The 24,926-nt window shown below is 35.6% G+C and overlaps 1 protein-coding gene across 1 annotated transcript in view; it reads left to right on the plus strand.

Moving 5' to 3' along the window:
* Window positions 1-23,325, plus strand: part of Vegfc (vascular endothelial growth factor C) — a 101,639-nt gene extending 78,314 nt beyond the window's left edge. The window contains exons 4-7 of the mRNA XM_059244696.1: window positions 5,868-6,019; window positions 17,279-17,385; window positions 17,663-17,996; window positions 22,671-23,325. Coding sequence (XP_059100679.1) covers window positions 5,868-6,019; window positions 17,279-17,385; window positions 17,663-17,996; window positions 22,671-22,785 — 708 coding nt within the window. The 3' untranslated portion in view covers window positions 22,786-23,325. The remainder of the gene's footprint in view (window positions 1-5,867; window positions 6,020-17,278; window positions 17,386-17,662; window positions 17,997-22,670) is intronic.
* The last annotated feature ends 1,601 nt before the right edge of the window (window positions 23,326-24,926 follow it).

Consider the following 24,926-nt stretch of genomic DNA (forward strand, 5'->3'; position numbering starts at 1 on the left):
ACAGCTTTTTATTTTTGTGTTAAATGTGCTCAAAGTTAGGATAGTTAGAGGAAATGCAAATTGTATTTTAGACATGAAGATGTTTTAAAAGTCTCTATTAGTATGCAAAAATATGCCCTTTGAATTTAGTAATAAACTGTAGCCCAGTCTATTCCCAACAAAGAAGTTCTGCACTTTTTCTTGAACAGCTTGTAAGGTGTATGGAAATGGGAACTGTTGATCTGCAGCAGTTGCTATGCTGGGTAAACACTATTGTTTCAAAGTGTGCTTTATTTGAAATCCATTCTTGTTGGTGAGAATTGATCATTATATATTCTTATTAAAGAACGCCAGTAGATAACAACAGAGAACCTAAAGTCAGAATTATTTCCCATTTCTCTTTACTTGGCACACATAGACAGAATATAAAATCAGCTGTTTTTCAATTTCTCGACTTTAAAGAATGCCTTCTTTATATACATGCCTTTTTAAATCTATCCACAAACCAAAACAAAGCATATAAACATATATAACACCTGTTCGTAAGGAATATCTTTACAACTTAAATATTAGATAAAATATGAATTAATATTATGTGTTGTTCTGGAAGTACTTTCTTCATAGCACAATACTGTTTTAGTAAATATCAGGCTGTAATTGATTACATTTTTACATAGATTGTGCTATCTTTTAGTACCTACTGAATAGACACATTGGATATGGAACATTATTTAATTCTGTAAGCCATGCCTGAATTTTATACTTTGAGCGTAAAGTGAACAAAAAATGCTACTATGTACAGATTAAAACAGAAATTAGTCTAACAACAGTGTGAGAATAGTATTGAAGCATGGTAGAATCCACTTGCTGTTTCAAACATCAATATGTTTATATAGAATCTACTGACAGAAGGTTGTAGTTAAGTGTTCAGATGTCACATAATGGCCAGAGAAGACATCACATGAAGGTTCACCGCAGTTTCCTGTTTACTAAGAGCATCTATTAGAAACTATGTGGTGCCTTAAAAATTCTCCCCTGGTATCTGTCACTGTGGTGTATTCATGTGTGTGCAACAACATGTACGTGTGTGTGTGTGTATGTGTGTGTGTGTGTGATCAGTACATACACACATGTGTGTTGCCATTCACTCTTACTGATTATACTATTAACCATGAGCTGCTTAAGGATAAACATCATTAATGACAGCTATCGTGCTGGAATTCCAGCAAGGACCTTTGCTGTTTATAGATACTCAATAAATAAATTATTGATGATATGAACAAGGAAAATAGTTTAAACAGTAACAAAAAGTAAACATCAGAATCCATTTAACAAATATTTACATTAATCTTGGCAGCTGTTGTTGTGGTTAAAAAAAAAAAAAAAAGGAGTGGGGAGAAGGCAGAATCCAGACTCATCAGTAGACATTACCATTATCACCATTATCATCATTATTTTATAGATAATGGATTGGAGGTTTAGGATTATGATAACTGTTCCTAAGCTACAGTTATAAATGGCAATTCCAAGACTCTACCCGTTACCTGTTATTCTTTAAGACCTCCAACTTGCCAGGCGGTGGTGGCGCATACCTTTAATCCCAGCACTCAGGAGGCAGAGGCAGGCGGATCTCTGTGAGTTCGAGGCTAGCCTGGTCTACAGAGCGAGATCCAGGAAAGGCACCAAAACTACACAGAGAAACCCTGTCTCAAAAAACCAAAAAAAAAAAAAAAAAAAAAAAAAAAAAAAAAAAAAAAAAAAGACCTCCAACTCTTGGTTCTAGGGAATGACTAAGGACAAAAGCAACCAACTGTTTGAAGAGTATGTATATTTAGTTTGAAAGTGGCACATGCATTTTTAAAATGTACTTCCAGTGATTGATTATCGACTTGTGTTTTAAAGTTTATGCTTTCTAAGCATATATCATCTGATTAGGAAAAGAGGCCTATGCATTCATTCTAAGCAATATTGAATTTAGCATCGTTATTGAAAAATCACAAATTAACATGCGAATCAGCACACTTACAAAATTTAGAATGTCAGACATATTTCTGTCAACATACACACACAGGGCAATACAAAAGGAAATTGGAAACTAGAGGAGCCCCCTGAGTATGCAGCAGAAGCTGGCATAGGTGCAGTTAGCTTCAGTACACACACACAATTGGCAGTGTTTCCCAAGTTGATAGATGGATACAACCTAAGTATAAAGAATCCTACTTTTCACATTAATCAAAACTTTCTCTGGATCCCTAACCTTTCCTCACTGACATCATCAACTACAGAACGAAGAAAGCTCCCTGAAAAAACTTGTCAAACGCTTTGCAAGGAAAGTCTCTTGCTGTCAGCCTATTTGTCCCTGTAGGTCATATTAACTCAGTGCAGCTTCTGTGTTGCCCACTTAGCCACAGTGAAATGTGACAACATTAGTTGTGATTAGTTAACCAAACTTGTGTTTGGTTAACTCCGAAGCACCACGGTAGCTGCCATGCTTATTAAAGCTCTCAGCTTATGACAGAAGCAGCTCTACACAGTGCTCTGACTTTAAGCCTCTTCAACTGCTACATCATCCCTTTCCTTATTTATTCATGCACACACCCCTTCCTACCTTCGGATGCTCACAGCCGTGTTGATTTTTCTAAGAATATCCTTTATTAATACACAGTTTAACTGTCCTGCATCTGACCAGAACATTCTTCAAAGCTCTTGCTATTAAATACAACCCATGCATGGGTGAATATTATCTACGTGCTTGTAAGAATGGTTCCATGATCACTTAGGCTGCCCATTGTGGCCTTCTGGTCCCTTTCCCCCTTTGATCGAACTTGGAGTTAGTGGCAGCAACATTGTGGGTAGAGATGCTGCTGCCGAGGCTTGGGGGTGGGGCACTTCAACCGTGTGGCATAGGCATTATCTCCAAAACTGTCTTCTCTGTCACTGCTGGATTCTGTGTTCCTCGTCATGTAAGACAGTGTCAATGGTGCAATAGGAAACCTGTAACAGCAGATGCCCCAATGGTCCGCCACCTCTGAGTCCTTTTCCAGTCCTACTGGTCTTTCTTCCTGCCCCCAGTTCACTTTGCTGCTCCTCTCCTAGAGATTTTGCCCATCCACCTCCTGCAGAGCTACTTGTGATGTTCCTAGTCTCCACCCAGTCTCAACCATTAGGTAGGAGATACTTGCCTGACACTGAACCAAAGGCGCCATTTTCAAGTTCTTCTCTCTTTCTTCGCCTCAGCTTCCATTGTGTATTCCCTCCGGGCTTCCCCCTGAGTAGTTTACATTCTCACAAGATACTTGTTTTCTCTGCCTCCTCTATGCTCCTGTCCCCCAGGATTCTATTATTACATATGTTCTCTTTTCATTCTCAATGGTCTCACTGCATATCACAACAATGCCCATGATTTTTTTTCACAACTTTGATACTGACAGCTCTTACAAAGCTCTCCTACAGCTCTAGATCCAAATATTTATCTGTTTATTATATAATCATTATTACACCTGTATTTACTGACCTTTATGCCTTGCTATCATTGCTTATATAATTTAAGATATGTTTAAATATGCAAGTGAAATCATATAAAACTATAAAAATATTAAGAACTGAAGCACAGCTCAGCATTACATCAGATGCAAGAGCCCAGATTCTGTCCCCAGTGCCACAAAAATTAAAGAATAATTTATAAATATATTAAAATTCCTCTTTTTATGCACAACCCATGTATCCTCTGTATCACTTACTGGTATTATAGGCTTAGCGCAAGTCCTAAAACAAAAGAAAAGTTGTAGCGTATGTAGACTTACAAGTTTTTTTCATAAAACAGCTATCTATAGATAAGGAATGTCTGCCGTCAAATGAGAAGTTTCATGTCAGCAGCATAAACAAATGCATGCTCAGAAAAGAATTGCTCAAAATCATAATTCTGGCATGTTGAGATCATATATTATCTATAAAAATGTATAGTATTCTGGAAAATGCATAGCCTTGAGAATTTATGCAAATAATAGCATCTCTATAGCAAACTATATACATAATCATATTCATGTACACAAGGTTATATAATTTTCATAACAATCCAAAGAAATAATACATTAGTTATTATCTTTAGTTAACTGATTATTAAAAAATATATATATACCATGGTAAAGCTTAACCACTTTTCCAAACCCTTATAGTTCTTAAATGTGGAAGTTAAGAAAACTATCCTTTCTGGGTATATATAATCTTATATCCATCTTTCATGAACAGGTTATGTTTTGCTAGAAAGTAGTTGAATTATTGAATGTTATCTAAGTACCCTTCAAATAAAGAAAATGTGCATCATATAATTTAGATGGTCCTTTTTCATCAGTGTAAGTTTATTTTGATACAGTAAAAACACAGAATTTCATGGATTGTGTACTACATATTGTTTAAATATGTACACATTGTGTAATCAGGTCAAAAGCCTATTTTCTCAAATATTTATAAGTTGTTTCTGCAAAAATACTGAATATACATCTGGCTTTTTGAGATGTACAATACACAATCCCCGTAAGTGGTCCCCTCACTGTGAAATGGTACCCCAGAGCTACTTATTACCTCCTAACTGCAGCATGGCCCATCATTCCTCCCCAGTTTCTGGAAGCCAACATTTCTACTCTTAATTTTAATGACATCAGTTACTTTATTTTGCACATACATATGAGACCACATAGTACCTGTGTTTCTGGGCCTGGCTTATTGCACTTTACACGGTCTTAAAGTCCACCCACAATGTCATAAATAATTGTATTTCTTTCTTTAAAATTCAGCAGAAAGGTCTTCCTGGTGTGTGATTAAAACTGTCAAATGTATTTTAACCCCTCACCACTGTCAGCAATTGTTAAGTGATGGCATGAAATTACGGCCAGGGAGCAGGGAGCAGTTCCACAGCTCTGAGGCATTTCTCCCTTTGGAGAACTTCTCAGATTGCTATGGCAATACAGAGTAACACAGGGTTCAACTGTCATTTTTTTTTTTTTACTATAAATAGATCTTACAAACAAGCAGTTAATGGGTAAGGTTACCATTCTTTCTAGTAATAAGTTGGCTTGTGATCTTTAGAAATTAAAATCCACTTAGTCTGTAGGTTGCCCCTCCTGCCCTTTTTGAAATCTGTAATTTTCTGCAAACTAGAAAACACCTTAGTCACATCTCATCTTTAGACTCGAGTCCAACAGCATGTAAAATGCCCCCACTTTATTTTCAACTCCTTTTTATGAGGTCTGTCAAGATTGCAATAACACAGCTTTGTTTGTTAAAATAATAGATCACTTGTTTTTATTTTAAATGTTGCAAATTCTTGAGATCTGAGATGTGTAAAACATTCAAGAAGAAATTTCATTTGGAATGAAAATTAGTTTTATAACTGTAATTTATGGCTATGGATTTGGTTTACATAAAATAGGACTTAACTAAGCATTTCTAGGCTGTGTCCAGTAGCTTTGCTCGTAAGTCAGGAAGATATTTACTACAGAAAAATCTGTGTTGAATTTTAAATCCCTAGGCTTTTAAGACCTTGATACTGAGTAATCCGGGACTCTGAAATAATTCTTTTTTCCTTGAACACACTGGTCTGTCACTTCTCTGTTCTATGTCATTAGTTGGTCATCATACTTATAATATAATCCATAGCTAGTGATATGATGTAAGCATGTGAAATATTTATTTTTCTGATGGAAGGTACTATTTAGGAACAAACCACTTTTTATTTTGTTATCATTTGAAAAGCACTAATGCTCTGCCTATGTTACACAAAACCAAGTCATAACAAGCTAATCTCATGCACTCTTTTGGACTCCAACATTTAGCATAGAAGTCCTCGGTAGCATCTATATAATATTTTTCTTCTTTTTGTCCCTTTGTAGTTGTTTGAAATTACAGTGCCTCTCTCTCAAGGCCCCAAGCCAGTCACAATCAGTTTTGCCAATCATACTTCCTGCCGATGCATGTCTAAACTGGACGTTTACAGACAAGTTCATTCAATTATTAGACGTTCTCTGCCAGCAACATTATCACAGTGAGTATGAATTAAGTCTGTTCTTTTCTACATCTTCTCCTAACTTAAAATTATCTTCAAATAAACACAAGTTTATTAAAGGAAATTTTATAAAGATGGTTATAGTTCTCATCAAATACAAAACATAAAATATTATGCAATAATAATAGAATTATACTGACTACCCATTGAATAAGCAGGGTATTTCACCATATAAAAGGACATTCTATAGAATGGTGCACATCCCACCACTGTTCATACAACTATTGAAGTAGCCACATTGATTTAACATCTGTGAAGTTGAGTACTCACTTAGAAATTATGCTAAAGCTTAAAAATTTAAGCCTTAGTGATTTAAGTTTAAAACAAATATCAACCATACATATTATGATGATACAGTAAAATACGGTTGAAATATAGCTTTCTATTTCTTGTTTCAGCAAAGATTGACTATTGAAATCATATTTAATTACTTGAATTTTCTCTTCATATAAATAACTTGAAATAACATTCAAACTGTCATTTAACATTCAAGCTGTTCTCCCGTCGTTCTTTTAGTATAGCAAAGAGTACCATTTTTCTAAGGGAAGGGCAGAGCATCAATTTGGACACTGTGAATAAGTTATATTGGAATAATTTTTATTGTCATTTGGGTCCTAGGAACTTTGAACCCCCAGACAGAGATGGAGCTCAGTGTACTTTTTTATTCCTATGTAGTAGTATCATACATAATTCCAGCACTTATTATAACAGCATAAGTAGATGGACAATATGTAGTACAGAATATTAAAAAACACACTCACCTTTGGGGCTTCCACAGAAAATGTACTGCACTAACAGTGGTCTTCCTATGGGATTTCTTCATGATGTTCAACTTAAGTTGGCAGATAAGTGACTCTCTTTGGGACATTTTAGGGGAACTCGGTTATAGCCTGATATTAGCACGAATCTGTCCTCCTTGGCTTGAAGAAGAAAAAAAACTCACAGATATCTCTGAAGAGCAGGTCCTCCCTGTCATCTCATTCATGCAGCCCTCGGAGAGCTGGTCAATTTCTAGACCTTATTTCCTTGGGCAAAGCATCCATTCTGAGAACTTTAGGTATCATCTTTGTGTTCATGGTTCCCAAAAATTTCATTTGAAGATCTGATCATATTCTTGCTTGTCAATAATTTTCTACATGTATCTTTTATGTCCTTACAATTATATTAGCTATATGCTAAACCTAAAGACTAGTTCAGTCCATTCTATTTCTCTGTTTGTCAAAGCACAAAGTTCTCATATTCTTTCGAGTCTTTGAAATTGCAGTTATCCCCAATTATTGCTTCTTTTATCCCACACAAGTATTATTCATGATTTGAGAGGTGAGGGAGATACCTCTTCCAACTTACACTCAATTCTCCTCACTTATAGTCGTCCACTTTATTCTGTGTGGACGTCAGATTTAGCATATCAGTGTCAAGTCAGTCTCTTGGTAGCAGGTCTTTCCCCCCATTCCTGTCCACTGTTGTAAGCAAGCTTCAAAAGACATCATTTGATCTGTCCAAGCAAGAATGGTGCCGTCTGTTGCTTAAAGAATTGAGCACAAATTTCTCCCCATCATTTTTCTTTGTCATCTTACTTGGCATTATTCTCCACGTCTGTGTTGCACAAAATCTGATTCCCTGGTCACAAGGTCATTTCCTCTGCTGTGTCTTGTTTCTATTATGATTTTTAGCTTGAAGTAAGTTCTCTTTCTTTTCTTCCTTTCTAAGGCCGCATCCTTTTCTTAGGGCTCAGATGAAGGTTTTCCACTGCATTTGTCTCATCAAAATTCCACAGTCAGCACTGCTTCTGTGTTAAGATGGCAACATTGCTTTTTGCTCTGGACGTTATGCTTTAGAGATGTAACCGTGTTATTACATGTGCATCAAGTTGGTTTATTTCACAGGTACTATATTCTATTAAACTGATAAGTGATTATGTTTCCATGACAAATATGACAGGCAAATCAATGTGCTACAAAATAGAAATAGAAGGGTGTAAACATAGAAGGAATACACACACACACACACACACACACACACACACACACAGAATGAGAACGTTATATTATGTAAAGACATAAGTATCTTTCGAGATATGGTTTCTCTCTGTAGCTTTGTCCTGGAACTTACAGTGTAGACCAAGCTAGCCTTGTACTCACAGAGATCCACCTACCTCTTCTTCCTAAGTGCTGGGATTAAAGGTGTGAGCCACCACTGTCTGACAGGTATCTTAAAGCTACTAGTGGTGAATTTATTGGTTAATTGGTTGATGCCTGCTATGTCCAATGAAGATGTAAGGAAATTGAACAGTCTAGTGGCAATGGTTAATGGATGATTTAATTAGATTTTTGTCCATTAAATCAGTATGGTATTAAATAATGAAAAGACTAAGGCTGTGAGTTTGAAGTAGTGAACATCAGCCTAGGAATCCTCATGTTTTTGTAAAAATATGAGGCTAGAATAGGAAGTTTAAAGATAGATAAGTGACATGAAAAGGTTCAACGTGGTAAAAGCATCTTAAACTGTACTTAATGCATCATAAAATGGCTGCAAATTATTATTTGAAGCCAGTTATGATACGATGTCAGTCTTTGAAGTAGTGTCAACTTGAAAAGAAAGATAAAGGGGGTTGTAAAATAGAAAATTCTAGCTCAGATTATAATTCATCTTTGATTTGTTTACTGAATTGTTATAAAATATTGGCACTAAAATACTAAATAAAATGTGCTTGATAGTAAGAAGTTATATTTATTGGGATTTAAGGGGAGAGTTTCATTATTGTAAGGACTCTTATCTTTGCTGGGGAGGACAGAAGATACATAGCCCAGGCACCTTCTTATTTAAGACTTGAGAACTCAACGTTTTTAGTCCATTAATCTATAATAGATCCTCAGTCCCATTGCTTAAAGGTTCAAAAGTCATGACATTTCCTTTTCCAGCTTTAATTGCCCAGTTTTCCCTTTAAGTTTGAAGATCATACATTAGTCTTGTTCTTTAAATATAAATAAACAGATGAGCATAAAAATAATTTACTAACATTTATAAAAGAGTAGATATAGGATACTCCCATTAAATTAAGACTTAAATTGAGACATAACCTTAAACTATCTCATCAGAAAGAATTTTTTCTCAGCATTCATAAGAAGGCATTTTTGGATGTTCTAGAAATACCCTCTTTGCAAGTTTAAAATCTGTATGGACATACATCATTATTATTTGAAATCTTAAAGTATATGTCTGCTCATCATTTTCTACAAGTATTTTCTCTATACATATACAAAATATTTATGCATATATATACATGTGTTTATATAGAGAGATAATAATATATACATATGTTTACATATAAATATACGGGTATAGATTATATATGAATATATGCATATGTTTATTGATACAGCTATAGAATATATGTGTATATATTCTAACATGCTCATTTAGGAGTTCTTGGCATGAATGAACGTACCAGTAAAATTCAGTCAAGAGAAGCATTGTTTAAACCCTGCAGCATTATTTTTTTTTCTAACAAGATATTATGTAGTAGCCGCATGGTCTGGTTTATCGAAGATTGCCTTCGACATCACAGCATTTCTGTGGCTGGCTGCTTCCCTAGGAGAAGAAACAACAAAGTGTAAATAACAGAGTATTCTTGCCAGTTCTTCTTCTTCATTGACACCATGCCTGTGATTTTTCCCAGCTGACAGCAAAATTAGAGTGATAAATTAAAAATACTATGCTATGCTTTTAAACCATTAAAGACCAGTCTAAGGAGTCTTCTTCCTTTGGTTTTTTTTTCCTAAGGTGTTGAGGAGAGTAGAAAGTTTTGTGTACTGAAAAATGGCAAAACAAATTTCAGTATAACCAAAGCATTCTATGTGTTTTAATGCTCACAAAATGGAAAATAATTATTATTTAACCTGGTTGATACACTATGTCAGTTCTTGTGAAGGGAAAGATACAAAGAAGATGGGGTATATTTCTTTTCATCGGTGAGCGAGTATTATAATTAATAAAGTTCCACAGGCTACATGAGAGTTCTCCTTGTAGTACATTCTATAATTGGGCCAATGACTAATGTCATGTATCCACCATCATATTATTACACAGAAGAATTCCATTGCCCTTGAAATCCCATGGTACACCTATTCATATCTCCTTCCCTTGTACTCCTGACAACAGGGAGTTATTTTGAGGTCATGTAATTGTCATTTGGTTTGGGTTTTCGTTTCCTGCTAGTGAGGGATGGTTGTGACAGTGTACTAAGTCCAGAGACACTGATGGATATTTTTTTTACTGCATTTCTGATTACATAACTTTATGCATTCTCTGGCTTAATTTAATTCACTTAAATTCAATGAGGAAATAAAATCTGACAAACTGATGTAGTAGTTTTTATTGTTCCATCCTATTAAAACCTCTGTAAAAACAAATAAAGCAGAGGTTTTGATACCTGCTCCGCATACCTTGTTCACCTGGATCCTTCCTCTCCTAATCACACAGTTTTAAATGCCAGTACTCTGTGCCCAGTTAACCAGTCAGTGACCATACAGCGTGATTGCTTCATATCCAGTGGTGGGCAGCCTTTTGTGACACAGTAATGCTTTAAAACAGTTGTTTGGAACTATATAAAAAGAAAAGGTATTTGATGTTTTCAATTCACTTTTTAAACTAATGAAATACTTTCTTATTCTTTCAAATAATGCTTGTCAAATTTATGAAATGCATCCGTTAGACTTACGCACCATCTTTTTCATTGAGAACTGGACAAACCCTGCTGCTGTCCACTCTTCTTCCAGTCAGCAGACTAACAGAACACAGGCAAGCAACATCACAGACAAGGCAACAACTCATGGGGATCAACAAAATTCTATTCAAGACAAATAAGCATATGCACATTGTTTAGATGTAGGAATATTGACTATCGGCCTTTATGTTTTAAACTTCTGAATCTTAATACATTTCTTGTTATTTTGGATGAAAGAAGTTACATGACAACATTGAATACAAGGCCACTTTGTGCATCAAGTCTTTCTCTATCCCACCAGCCAGATCCCAGATAATGACATGGAGACTAATTACTAGTTTTGAAAGCTTAGCTTTAGCTTAGGCTTGTCCCACAAGCTCCTATAACTTCAATTAATCCATTTATATTAATCTATGTTTTGACTTGTGGCCTTTTACCTTTCTTTCCCATTCTGTGTGTCCGAATCATTCTGCTTCTCTCTGGTGCCTCAATTATCTCCTCCTACTTCCTCTCTCTCTGCCCAGAAGTACCACCCTCTAGCTCCTGCCTAGCCATTGGCTGTTCAACTTTTTATTATACCAATCACAGCATTACACCTTCACACAGTGTACAAATATCCCACAACCACTTTATATACATGTGGTATGAGTGTGTTTGTGTGTGTATCTGTGCGTAGGAACTGAACTATAGTAAAAATATATAGTAACAGACACACATGTAGTAACAAACACTCTACCATTCAGCTATGCCTCCAGAAGCTTTACTAATTTTTATTCATTGTTAAGTAGTATAGAAGAGCTGTAACTGAATAAGTGTCTATATAAACATAAAAGTGTATTCATGAGACTTGAATAATGAAGTTAAGCTAAAAAAAAAAAAATGGAACGAAGCTAGTGGAGGATTTTATCCAGAATTCTGTAGCCTTTACATCACCAGAATTCAGCTGTCCTTCCATTTGATACTCAGACAACAATCTTTGAAAAAGTGTCTGGATATATAGAATTGAAGTTCATCGATTAAAGTGACATCGACAGTTGACATTTAAGAAAGCAAATCTTTAGCTTGATATTTACCAGAATTGTTAATGTAGCTAGGATTCCCTTTAATTACTTTCTTGGCATATGCAGGGTTAGGCTTATACTCATATTAAAACATCATTTTTGTAGCTACACAATATAAAATTTTGTCAATTACGCTATAAAACTACAAATAAATTAAGGTGATTAATTTATAAAGTAAATTATAAAGATTGTAGTTCTTTGAAAGAATCATAACATCTCAGTTCATTTCTGTCAAATGTCAAATCGAAGTAGTAGTGTGTTTTAGTTCATTTCATGTTGATTTGGCAAGTCAAGGATCTCTAAGTATATAAAACCCCAGTGCCAAAATGTAGAACAAATGAGTCACAAATATAACATGCATGAAGTAGCATGCCAAAATATTCAAAGCGTAGGAGCTACTAATCATTACCCAACATTTAGAATTACTCTACCCTGAATCCTTTCTAAATTTTTAGAGATGTAATGGACTAATAAAATTGACTTTATCATTAAACACATCATTTTTTCCCATTGAGAAATGTATAGAGCCTTGAATTCATGACCACTTATTTCAAACAGCAAAATCAATTGCTAGCAAATCTGTCAAGGAAGTTTTCAAATAATGAAATAATTCTTATAAAAGCAACTTCATCCTTCATAAAAGTTACAAATTCTGTTTAAAGGGGAAAGTAAGAAATTTTTATTTGCTTACATGGTTCCAACATAAATCTACATGAAAAAATATTCTATGCCTTGCAGAAAGTGTATGCTTCAAGTAATGTGCTTTGTAAATGTAGCACATGAAATATCTTATTTATAAAAATGTATATATACATGTTAATCATTCATTACTTTTGAATATCAATTTCAATGGCATGAAAATGCCTTGAAGATTGAAAAATAAAGCCTATAAGCACATTGTGCTAATCCTTCTATCTATTCTGACACTACTTCCTTTTATTACAATATAGTAACATTTAAAAATTTTGTTTCCACCTCATTTTTAGAATACTATGCTATAAATCCTAAGATTTTGCTTCTTGCATATGAAGGAGGGAGTGTCATTTAGTAGTTATATAAATATATTTACCCCAATAGTGGCTTCTTTAATTCAATAATATCCAGCATAATTTCAGGTTTCAACATTAGTATGTTTATGATTAGTAATATTTTCTTATTTGTGTGAAATGTCTCATATATTTTAGAAATTTAAATTGTGTTTCAAGACGATTAGAATCCAAAACAGTTAGTTCCCTTTAAGCAGACCGTTACTAACTGCTCTGAAGTGTGTGTGTGTTGACAAGCATGTTGCAGGTATAACATAATGGAAAGTGTTGTTTAAAGCTTCTGTTTTTGTTCCACATGAGCACGAAAAAGAAAAAGAGGTGATACAGCCAGATCATGTGAACTTTGCATTTACTACAGAGGAAAATACATATCTGGATGTTTGTATAACATTCCCAAAGTAAATCTCTGCAATTGTGTCTACACATAAAGTTCATATATTTAAATTTATAGTTTTGAGAATGCTATACCATAAAAAAAATGAAAACTCTGTGTAGAAGAAAGAAAATTGTTTTCTTTTCCTGCTTACTGAAGGTGGAGACCTGCCTGGGTGGACAGAACAAAGGCGTAAACCCTCCCAAGCTCCCCTAAAAAGGAAGATCCTTATTGCTCCAATAACTGAGGGCTAAAAGCTGAGAGGACTCCTGTAACTCTGCCATTTAAATAGCTTAGATCTTTGTTTTGTCAAAAATTTAGACTGAAAGAAAAAGATCACTGCAACCAAATATACACATACCACAGATGGGAGAGGGGACCTGTGTCTGAGACTTTGTATGAACATATTAATGCATGTTTGTATCTGTGTGTAACTGAAAAAAAACCTGTTGAAATTCATTTTTACTACATCATTCCGCCATTCCATTGGGGACTATATAGCCTTGCCTTTATTTGGATTTTTTTTTTTTTTGAGAAGCTTTCTCACATAGGACAGACTAGCCTCAAACTTATTATGTAGCCCAAGACGATGGCCTGGAATTCCTGATGCATCTTCCTTACAGTCTTGGGTGCTGGAAGTAGTGTCATATGTCATCTCATTGGGCATAAAATGTACATTTTGACTCTTCAATTAATTTCATGTTCCATGTTCCAGCTGTAACCAGCAGCTAGAAACACACTACATCAGACAAATGTAGGATAAATTACATATTGCCAAAATGAAAAAGAAGTTATTTCTACAGCCATCATAGCAATATGTGTCCACCTATAACCAATATGTGTTATCACTGTATATAGAAGGATAATAAAGATTGTTTCATGGTAGGATACTAAAGTCTGGCTAGAACTTACATACTAAATTATTACTATTGGTTTGGAAAACTGATAAATACTGTTTAAAATTATCATGGACAATACACATTCATGACCAAACTATAAAATAAAATAATGACTGTATTAGTTACTTTCTATTGCTGTGATAAAATAACCAAGACAACAGCTTAAAAAAAAGAATTTATTTGAGGGTTTATGGTGCCAAAGGGATAATAATCCATTACCATCTTAATGGGGGATCATGGAAGCATGGTTCTGGGGCAGTAGCTAAGATCTTGACCCACATGCATGAATCAGAAAGCTAACTCAAAATGGCATCAGTCTTTTGAAACTTCAGTATCTGCCCCCAATGACATTTCCTCTAGCATGCCAAAAACATCTTCCCCAAACATCTATCAAATGAAGACCAGGTATCCAGCTATCTGGGACTTATGGGGAACCCCTCCTTCAAACCACCACAATGACAAAATAATGTAGTGGACAGAGATTTTCCCTTAGGATTAACTGAATATTTTAGGATAGTATGACATGTTCCAGCAAATACTAAGTGGACAAACAAAGTTTAAACATGTTGCCGTGTTGTTGACTTTTACTTTTGGTTGTCTTCCAAGAAGAAAGACTGAAATATATAAACAAAAGTAGTAAGAAAAGTAATAGCACACTGGTGATATGGACCAGAATGAACGTACATTTCTCATAGTCTTAATTCATTGTCACACAAGTAAATAAAGATGTTACATCTTTAAGATTAAAAACAAAAGGCATATAGCATACCCAGGATAAAACAGGCAACTATTTGTATAAAGATTGTTGGAGACCAAATATTTCACTGGAATTTGTTAGTATGAAGTGAAATATGTGTACTGAAAGTCCTAGCTATCCTATGTTGGTTTTGGAAATAGTTGATCTTCCTTTTGCCTAAAAATACATACATGCTTATCTTGCATAAGATCACTTGCTTATTCCAAAAAATATATGTGGCAAGCATGTTTAATTTTATTTTAAATGAAAAAAAATACAGCGAATTGTAGTTAACTCTGAAGCATAGCTTATTTCTAATGAATTACCATAAATTATAGTGTTTGTACAAAACAACTTATTTTAATAGCATCTATTATTGCTGCCATTAACATATACTTGCTTCTAGGTTATCACCTGGACTGTTTTCATGCTTTACTAGAGGCTGTAGTTGCCATGACATAGCAAATAACACAGGGAGAAAAAGTCAAACTTAAACTAAATCAAGAAAAGCCCCATAATAGACTCTCTCATGAACCTAAAGGAGCCATGACCCTTAGGAGAAGTGAAGAAAGGAAGAGTGAACCAAATCAAATTAGTCAGTGCCATTTGCCAAAGGTGATGGTATGGCTGAAACATATGGGGGGTTTTAGACAAGCTGCCATATTGAAAATAATGAATAGACCATTCCTTAGAATTCCTGTAAACTGCTGGAAAGGAAAACATTGATAAACCATCAGAGGTGATGTTCAGAATGACAGTAGACATGGTTATAACATGCAGATTTAGAAGACAGACCTAGAGATATGTCTGTAATCCCAGCACGGGAGAGGCCAAGGATCACAAGTCCAAAGTCCGCTTACACTACATAGTGAGGGCTTGCTTCCAAACAAACATAATCCAGAGTTGCTTTTCCTGCAAAATAAAACCCCAAACAAAATCTTTGTATAGTTTCACAGTAGTTCTTAGGCTCTCATTGAAAGAGTGTTTTTATCACATTGAGTAGTCTATATAACTTTTCTTAGCAATGTCCAAAGCACATGGCCTATTGGTTTGCCTTCAGTGTACTTTTTAGGATTTCCACAGATTATTTCTGTGTTGTAACATTTTGGAATTCATTCAGCATTCTTCCACCACATGTTGTTGTTTATAATATTGCTTTAAAATGAATGATGTGTGATATCTAAGTAAATCTTTGCCTATTGTCCACACCAGTGTCTGTTGACAAGTCAAGTAGTAAAGATCAATGTATGTTCTCTAAGTTAGAATATAAAAAGCCAAAGAGCCTCCTGAATAGACATTAACCAGGAGAACAGTCTGCAGAATGTATCTGCATTTGACTCAGAAGATCCAGAAGAAATTCAATCTAATGGCACAGAACACGATTAATCCCAAATGATAGTTTATAAATGTCATTTTCTGAAGTAGTAGTAGTAGTGATGGTGATGATTATGATGATGATGATGATGATATGCAATACTGTGGCTCTGTGAAAAATGATCCACTCTAGGTAGAGGCAGTGAATACCTGAGGTCTGTCATACTAAAGTGCCCAATGTTGTGGTCATTAATACGAATGGGCTCTTGTTAGTCAAAGGCAAGATAGTTGGAACATCCGAGGAGTAATTTAAGTCCTTGATGGAAGACCATTTGTTCAATTTTTTTTTCTAAAACAAATCATGACTATTGAGGTAGGGAGGAAGGAAGGAAAAGAGGGTGAGAAGAACGAAAAGAAGGAAGGAGATGGCCAAGAAAACAAAAATACAAGAAAACATGCTCTTGGATATTTTTGGTGGAATGGAAAGTGGAAATTATGCTTGATCAAGAGATATTAGAGCTATGGGTTCTGTGTTTCAGAAATAAGACAGTAAATGTGTTTGTATGTGAATGTCACCATAACTGAAGTAGGATTTGCGAGGCAAAAGCTAAAAGCCACTTAAATTGTTATTATAAGAAATAAAACATATTACAACTTTTCATGAAATTTTGTACAGCCACTAAAAGTTATGTAGAGAAAAACTATCAAATGACCTCGGGAGTTGCCTGAAATTTATATTTTATTTGGTAAAGGAAATTACAGGGTAATATAGAAGGCATCATTGCATTTCTTATTAAGTTAAAACAATGTATCATTATACAAAGAAACCTGCTTGCATTTAAAAAGGGTAAATCGGGAGTCCTTTTTGATCTTATAACTTATAAGGGTAACCTCAGATTAAAAGCTGTGGGCAGATGGGGTGGGGATAGTTTGAGAGGAGACATTAATGGTTCATCTCCTCTGTTCTTATGTATTTTCAAGCTTTCCTGTAAGCATGTTTTGTAACATGCACGTGCAAAGAATTATACTTCTGTATGCCAGTTACACTGTTGTTTAGCTCCTGTTTAATTTGTTTCCCCAAAGGTGTCAAGCAGCCAACAAAACTTGTCCAGCCAACTATGTATGGAATCACCACATGTGCCGATGCCTGGCTCAGCAGGATTTTATCTATTACTCAAATGCTGAGGATGGTAAGTGAAAAAACACTTCTGTCTATATCTTATCTGGATTTTGATTATCATATTTTCATATTAAATTACCACAATATTCTGCTCATCACTCATTGAAATGAGTATAAAGTAGGATATCAGCTGCTTCCTTTGCTCTTACTTTTAACTTCTATGTAAAGACATGTTTACATACATTCCTTTACTGAAAAACTAAAAGGGAGGATGTTATGAATGCGTGTATGTTATGTCACATCCTGAACCAAGTAAGGTCCAGTGGATATGTATTGTGTTTTCCTAGACGCAACCAATGGATTCCATGATGTCTGTGGACCCAACAAGGAGCTGGACGAAGATACCTGTCAGTGTGTCTGCAGAGGGGGGCTTCGGCCATCCAGCTGTGGACCTCACAAAGAGCTAGACAGAAACTCGTGCCAGTGTGTTTGTAAAAACAAACTTTTGCCCACCTCATGTGGAGCCAACAGAGAATTTGATGAAAACACATGCCAGTGTGTATGTAAAAGAACCTGTCCTAGAAACCAACCCCTGAATCCCGGAAAATGTGCCTGTGAATGTACAGAAAACACACAGAAGTGCTTCCTAAAAGGGAAGAAATTCCACCATCAAACATGCAGGTAAGGAGTCTACAAAAACAGCGCTAATTCCCTTCTAGAAAATGCAATGTTCTCGACCCAGAGCCATTTTCTCAACCCACACTAGCAGCTGCTTATTAGAACGAAGCCAATAAATTATCTGAGAAAGAAATGCAGTTATTTAAATCAATGCTGTTCTTTCTTGACACTAGACTTTTGTGAGATTTTTAGCTTCTTTTGCTATATAGCAGGGCTAACTTAGAACATAGCATACTCTTGCCTTGGTATCATGAACTGGAGGGATTTCAGGATTACATGAGCACATTTGGTCTTTGAGACTTGATTAACCCCAAAAGCAACCCCAGAACATTGAGGCACAAAAACAAGCCTAGGTTATATTCAAAATTAAATCTTTGTCCTAGAGACTAATGTAGCAGGGTCCTATATAAGTTCTCTTAGAGAATGTATATATTATTTTAGAACTGCATTCAGCAGTCCAGGTCTGATGCCTCCAGAAATTATACTTCCAGGTATAATTTAGGACCACATGCTTCCGGTGCATCATTTTAATGCTTAAAAATAAAGCACAGCACCATTTCCTGCAGAATTTTATCAGAAAATGACATATTTGTACTAAATGCTTAATGAGAACTAGATAGATGTTCTAACTTGCTTTCTGTTGCTATGATAAAATGCATGCCGAAAAGCAACTAGGGGAAAAAGGGCTTATTTGACTTCCAGGTAACAGTCTATCACCAAGGGAAGTCAAGGCAGAAGCTGGAGGAATGGAAGGAAACCTGGAGGAACACTTTATATTACCTTGCTCCCAGACTTCCTTGCAGGGCCAAAGCCTACCTGTCTAGGGATGGTACCATCCACAGGGGGCTGGTCCTACATCAGTTAGCATTTAAGAAAATGTCTCATAGACATGGGCATAGGCTAGTCAGTTCCTTCTTTGAGATTCACTCTTCTCAGATGCCTCTAGATTTCTGTCAGGTTGATTGATGAAGCTAACTATGACAATAAATTAAAATGTTGTTAAAAGTCACTTGAACAACCGGAGAGACGACTTAGTGGTTGAGAACACATGGTACTCGGTCAGAGAACCTGATGGCTTCCAGCACCCACTTCACTCAGTTCACAACTGTCTTTAACTCCAGCTCCATGGGATCCAACACCTTCCTCTGGCATCTATCTATCTGACCACCTGTACCACATGGCATGTAACCAGAGACAAACACAGACATAAATACATAATTAAAAATTAAAAACAAAATCATTGGAAGTTACTCAAGATGCATTTTTTTGAAATGCTATTTTATTTTACCTGTATGGGTGTTTTGCCTGGATGTATGTCTGTGCACCATGTATGTTCCTGGTGCCCACAGAGGACAAAAGAAGACACTGGATCCCTGGAACTGGAGTTAAGCAGTTGCAAGTCAGTGTCTGGGTTCTGGGTACTGATCCTGGGTCCTCTGAAGGAACAGCAAGTACTTAAACCACTGAGACATCTTTCCTGCACCATCAGTCATTTTTTTACAGCATGGTTTTGTTCTCTTTTTCATCAAGAAAAATAAATGAGGTTCATGGACACAAAGACTTTCCACTTTTATGTCTGAATTTATATCTCTTTCGTCTCAGGAAAAAAAAAAGACAACTACTGTTTAATCTAGATCTTTGTTTTCAATGGTTTTGCCATATGCCTTCAATGTTGGTCCAGCAGCCACACCTTTGCTTAAGATACCTCAGTATCCTCAGCTCTGTCTTCCTGCTCCCTCAGTTCATGAAGATTGCAGATTTCTCTTGTTTTATTGTCCTCTTACTTTGATGCTGAGAACACGTCATGCTGTTTGTCAGAGTTGCTCCACTTCATATGGCTTTCTCCACTCTTCCATCTCCAATCTCAGCAGGGACTCTAGCCTGGCAGAGGTCTCTCTGTTAAACTGTGTTTAAGCCTCTGAGTTCCTGGATCCAGTAAAGATCATCATATTTTATCTAAAACCATGGTTTTCAACCTTCCTAATGCTGCAACCCTTTTAATTCAGTTCCTCCTGTTGTGGTGACTCCCAACCATGAAATTGTTTTCATTGCTATATTGTAACTGTAGTTTTGATACTGTTATGAATCATAATGTAAATATCTGATATGTGACCCCTGGGAAAGGATCATTCAACCTCCCCATGGGGGTCATGAACCATAGGTTGAGAACTACCTATTTAGAGTGTCCTTAATGTTTCTATTTTTCTAGTTCTCTTCTCAGAGTCCATGAGATTCTAGTGTCCTGCTGTTCATTAACTTTTCTCTTTCATTGAGTCTCTTCTTCTGTCTACCATTTAAATACAGACAGTACCCTTTCAAAGTCTAAAAAAAGCCATTATCTTTTGATTTTTAATATTGTATCCTCATAACTGTTTATCATTTGTCTTGTACCTCAGTAAGTAGAGCCGGTCTTTTGAGTCTCAAGAGTTTGTGTTCTCATTTTAACTTATAATTCTGAAGATTTGTCATTTATAGTTACTGAATAGTAGGGTGCTACTAAATCCAGGAATTTCATTGACTGTATTTTTCTCCTGCGTTGTTGCAGACTTCCTTACAGGAAAATTAATACTTACTTTAAAAGACATTTTGAATAATACACATTTTCCAATTTTACTTGCATATTCATACTCCACTTAGCAAAAGATATTTCCAAAATACAACATTATATCCACAAGCATACAGCTGTTATATTTCAGCAAACCTGATTAAGCCATGTTCCATATTGAATCTTTTTTTCAATGAATCTAGTACATATTGCCAAATTTGAATTTTTTGTGACTGTACATAAACTAGCCAGACATCATAATTTTCTACGGAGAACTGTCACTTTAGCTAAGTAGATCATATTTATATCTTTATATCTTTGCTTAACAAATCTTTCATAAGATTCTGTCCTGATTTTCTGGTATCAAAGGTTTAAGCTGGAGTGTCCTGGGCAAGGGGCCATGGAGCAATACTCCCAGCCCTGAACCATATCACTAGGTTAAGTCTTTACATTTACTGCAAATTGTAGTGTGCTCATTTTTCTAAGTGTATAATCCCCGAGGTTATGATGTCAAATGGATGGCGCAAAATGGAAAATTGTGATATATATATATATAGTTATATATATATATATAGTTATATATATAGTTATATATATTATAAAGTTGTAATATACATATGCACACTTCTCTTAATATATATTTCAATGAAGAAAGGCAGAGTGTTTTCTTTTTCCTGCCTTAATCATCAGCTGTCATTGACCACTGAGAACCTTATGCTTTTCTAATAAAGAAATTGTATTCATTATGTAGTTATGAATATTTTTAAAGTTCTTAACAAGACTTTTATACCATCATCCTCTAAAGCTCAGACAACATTCCAGAAATAAGGACTGAAAGAATGTAAGAGTTAGGAAGATAGAGCAAAGGGTGGCAGACTGTCTTCTTCTAGGAAAGACACAGCCATCACAATTATAAGCTAACTGTAGTTATAGATGCTCACATCTGGGTTATGCAGGAATAGATCTATGTGGGTCAAGGATGAAGGAGAGGCTAAATACAACCCCTTATGGCTGAATTATTTGTTCCTGGTAATTCAGGGAGAGAGGGCTCGTTGCCGTCAGTTGTATACCCACTCATGACCTCCTCCCTCTCAGGCTCCAGTGAATCCTTCCAATCCAGTGATCACTCAGCTGGCCATGATTAAAATGAACAGTTCATAAACCAAAATAAAAGTCATGAATATGTGAAAGGGGCTGGTAGGGAAGAGAAGGAGTTGCTAGGGGTGGCAGGGAGATAAGAGAGAGTAAAAGATGAGAGTAATCCGGAGGCATTATATATGCACATGAAATTGTCAATGATAAAATGAATAAAATTAACAATTTTAAATATGTTTTAAAAGATCATTGGCTGTGCTTTCCTTTCTACATCAAATGAGGTGAAATTTGAATTGTTTAAGGGTCCTTACTTTTACTTTCTGGTCCATTACACAGTGAGGCATATTCCTCTTCCATGACATTTGTCAAAGCTAGAGTCAATTCACTATAGCAAACAGAACTTCCAAAAGTCAAATGATGAGTAATTTGTTCTTTCACCCACTCCCAGCAATTGGAAGTCTAGTGTGGATGAAGAAGGGCCCCTAACTGTTCATGTTTCCCCCTACCATCCGGAGTACAGGTGGAGAAGGATGAGTTATCCACCATCATCCAGCCAGCTGCAGAGTAAAAACACAAGAGTGTGGATGGGGCTGCTCGCTAAAGACTATGGTTTTGCCAAGATGGCTGGGTTTAATTGCCTGGAAGTCTGGGTCCCAGGCACATCCCAGACTTGTGTGAACATTGCCAGACTTATGTGATCACAGGAAATCAGCAGACCTTAAATACTCACTTTCAAAATTTCTGTTTTATGTTACTTTCATCCACAAAGCAGAAAGCACTTCAAAAGAATTAATGCTTACAATAGCCCAGCTTTTCATTGCTATGTCCACAAGAGAGACATGTTTTTAAAGGCTTTTCCACTCCTCTACAGTTCCGTAAACATAAACACACACTTAAACATTTATAAGCCCAGAAACACATTTATAATGAAATTAGTAATTTTTCCTGGTTTAAACTTAAGAAAACATAAAAGCTGATTTTTAGCATCATGACTTTCGACTTTGGTCTTCACCATGTGTTTCTCTCTGTTTTTCTAGCTGTTACAGACGGCCATGTCCCAATCGACTGAAGCATTGTGATCCGGGACTGTCGTTTAGTGAAGAAGTATGTCGCTGTGTCCCATCATATTGGAAAAGACCACATATGAACTAAGATATACCAGTTTTCAGTTCGTCATTTTACTGTCTTGAAAAAACTGTTGCCACGTTAGAACTGTTTATGCACAGGAAGACTCTGTGGGGCCGTGGTGACAGAGGCCCAAGTCTGTGTTTCCTGGACCATGTGGTTAGCTGCAGGAATGGACGGGCGCTCATCTGAAAAGACCTCTTCAAAGAATGGTTTCCTACCAGTGACCAGACAGCTGAGGTTTTTCTCTTGTGATTTAAAAAAAAAGGAAAAAAAAAAAAGAATGACTATATAATTTATTTCCACTAAAAATATTGTTCCTGCATTCATTTTTATAGCAATAACAATTGGTAAAGCTCACTGTGATCAGTATTTTTATAACATGCAAACTATGTTTAAAATAAAGTGAAAATTGTATTATTAGCTGTGAAGTTCAGTCCATTGCCATCTTACATTATATTCCAGGTTTTAGGAAATGAAATGTCAATTTCCAAAATTCTCTCATCACAGATATGTGAGTTGTCTTCCGTTTTTTAAGTGAGGAGTACTCTGCAGACTCAAAGCAGATATCATGGACACTGTGCATTCATTTACATTCTGGATACACTGGATAAGGCCTACATTTTTAATTTTGATGGAAAAAGGAAGAGAGGGAGTGAAAAAAATCAAATTGACAACAGCAAGATGTTTTTTTTTTTTTTTAAAGCAAGTTCAATGGTATTTAAAGAGAAAAATCATGAAGATCATAGTCAACCTCGTTGAATCCGACAGGCTAGCATGATCCATGTTCATCCAATGTTCTCTATCTTTGAAACTCATCTGAAATCCAAATCATTTTTCAACTCATTTCTTCTAAAAATGAAACAAAACATATTATGTGTAAGTTACTATCCATTTGGCAAATCATTGTTAGATTTCATACACTGGTAATGTATTAATTATTTTAGCTATTTTAGCAAATAAAATCTTAGCTTCATTTGGTGAGCCATCTGAGACTTTGTAAAGGTTTGAACCCGATACAAGGACTGTTATGTATTAGCTTGAATATCAATCTAAATCTTGTGTTTCTTAAAATATATTGGCAAAACAAAACAATTAAAAACAAAATCCACTAAACTAAAAATTAAAGCCAGAAGTATCCCAGAGACAAAAAAATTTATTTGTCCCTGGAGGTGTAATAATTTTGATGGAAAAGCAAGAGTAGCATAGACAAAGATAATACATTACCAGAGAAGCTTGCAATTTTATGTGGACCATAAAAATTCAACACATTGTAATAAATGTTTGGGTGGGGTTTTTTTTACCATCAGTATAGACGGACTAGCGCTAAAGCTGAGCAGTTGTTTAGAATATCCACATATGTGATTTAACAAAAAGCTGAAAATCAGAGTGAGAATGCTCTTAAACTCTGCAAAGAATCCCAAGATACCATGGCTGATCCAAAAGATAAAGCTGAGAAAACACTAGAAGCTCACAGCAACAGCTAATAGATCCAAAACTTGGAAAGTTTATAAACAACATTTCATGTCCAGAAATCTAATATTGTACACTCAGTCTAAAAGGCTGAAGGCAAAAAAAAAATGTTTTGCTAAGCAGTTGTGTAAGATTTAGCTTCCAAATTGCTTTTGAAGGAGGTTTTAATATTTACAAACTGTTTGAGTGAAACTGATTCCATTATTAGAATGTCTAAAAATACCTCCTTTCCTCCATATGTGCACCACTTAGAACAGAGTTGAACGGTGTGAATATAAGATTAAATTCCTCAGTGCGTGATATAAAAGATGAAGAAAGGGCTATGAGCTTGCCTGGACTCAAGCTTTTCTTTGTGTACACCTTGCTCCTGGAGGAATGCCACCGAGTGGTGGAGAGAAGAGTTAGATGCTCCAGGCGAGAGGATGTGCATAGAATAGTTTCACCACAGTGCTACCCTGAACTATGGTCTAAGTTTCAACCTAGAACATGCAGACAGGGCTGAAGGGAAATCTTCAGATTCACACTTTTCTGTGTGACTCTGCTGTCGGCAAAGCATGAGCTTTAACTAGAAGACATTTCAAAAGATACTTTTTGAGTTTATGAGTTCTAGAATGCTCTCAATTAATATATCATTGAATCCTTTAAAAAAAATCACATATGATACCCAAATAACTATTTAATAAAATCAGTGACAC

The sequence above is a fragment of the Peromyscus eremicus genome, chromosome 17, assembly GCF_949786415.1.
Source record: "Peromyscus eremicus chromosome 17, PerEre_H2_v1, whole genome shotgun sequence".
Taxonomy (NCBI): Eukaryota; Metazoa; Chordata; class Mammalia; order Rodentia; family Cricetidae; genus Peromyscus; species Peromyscus eremicus.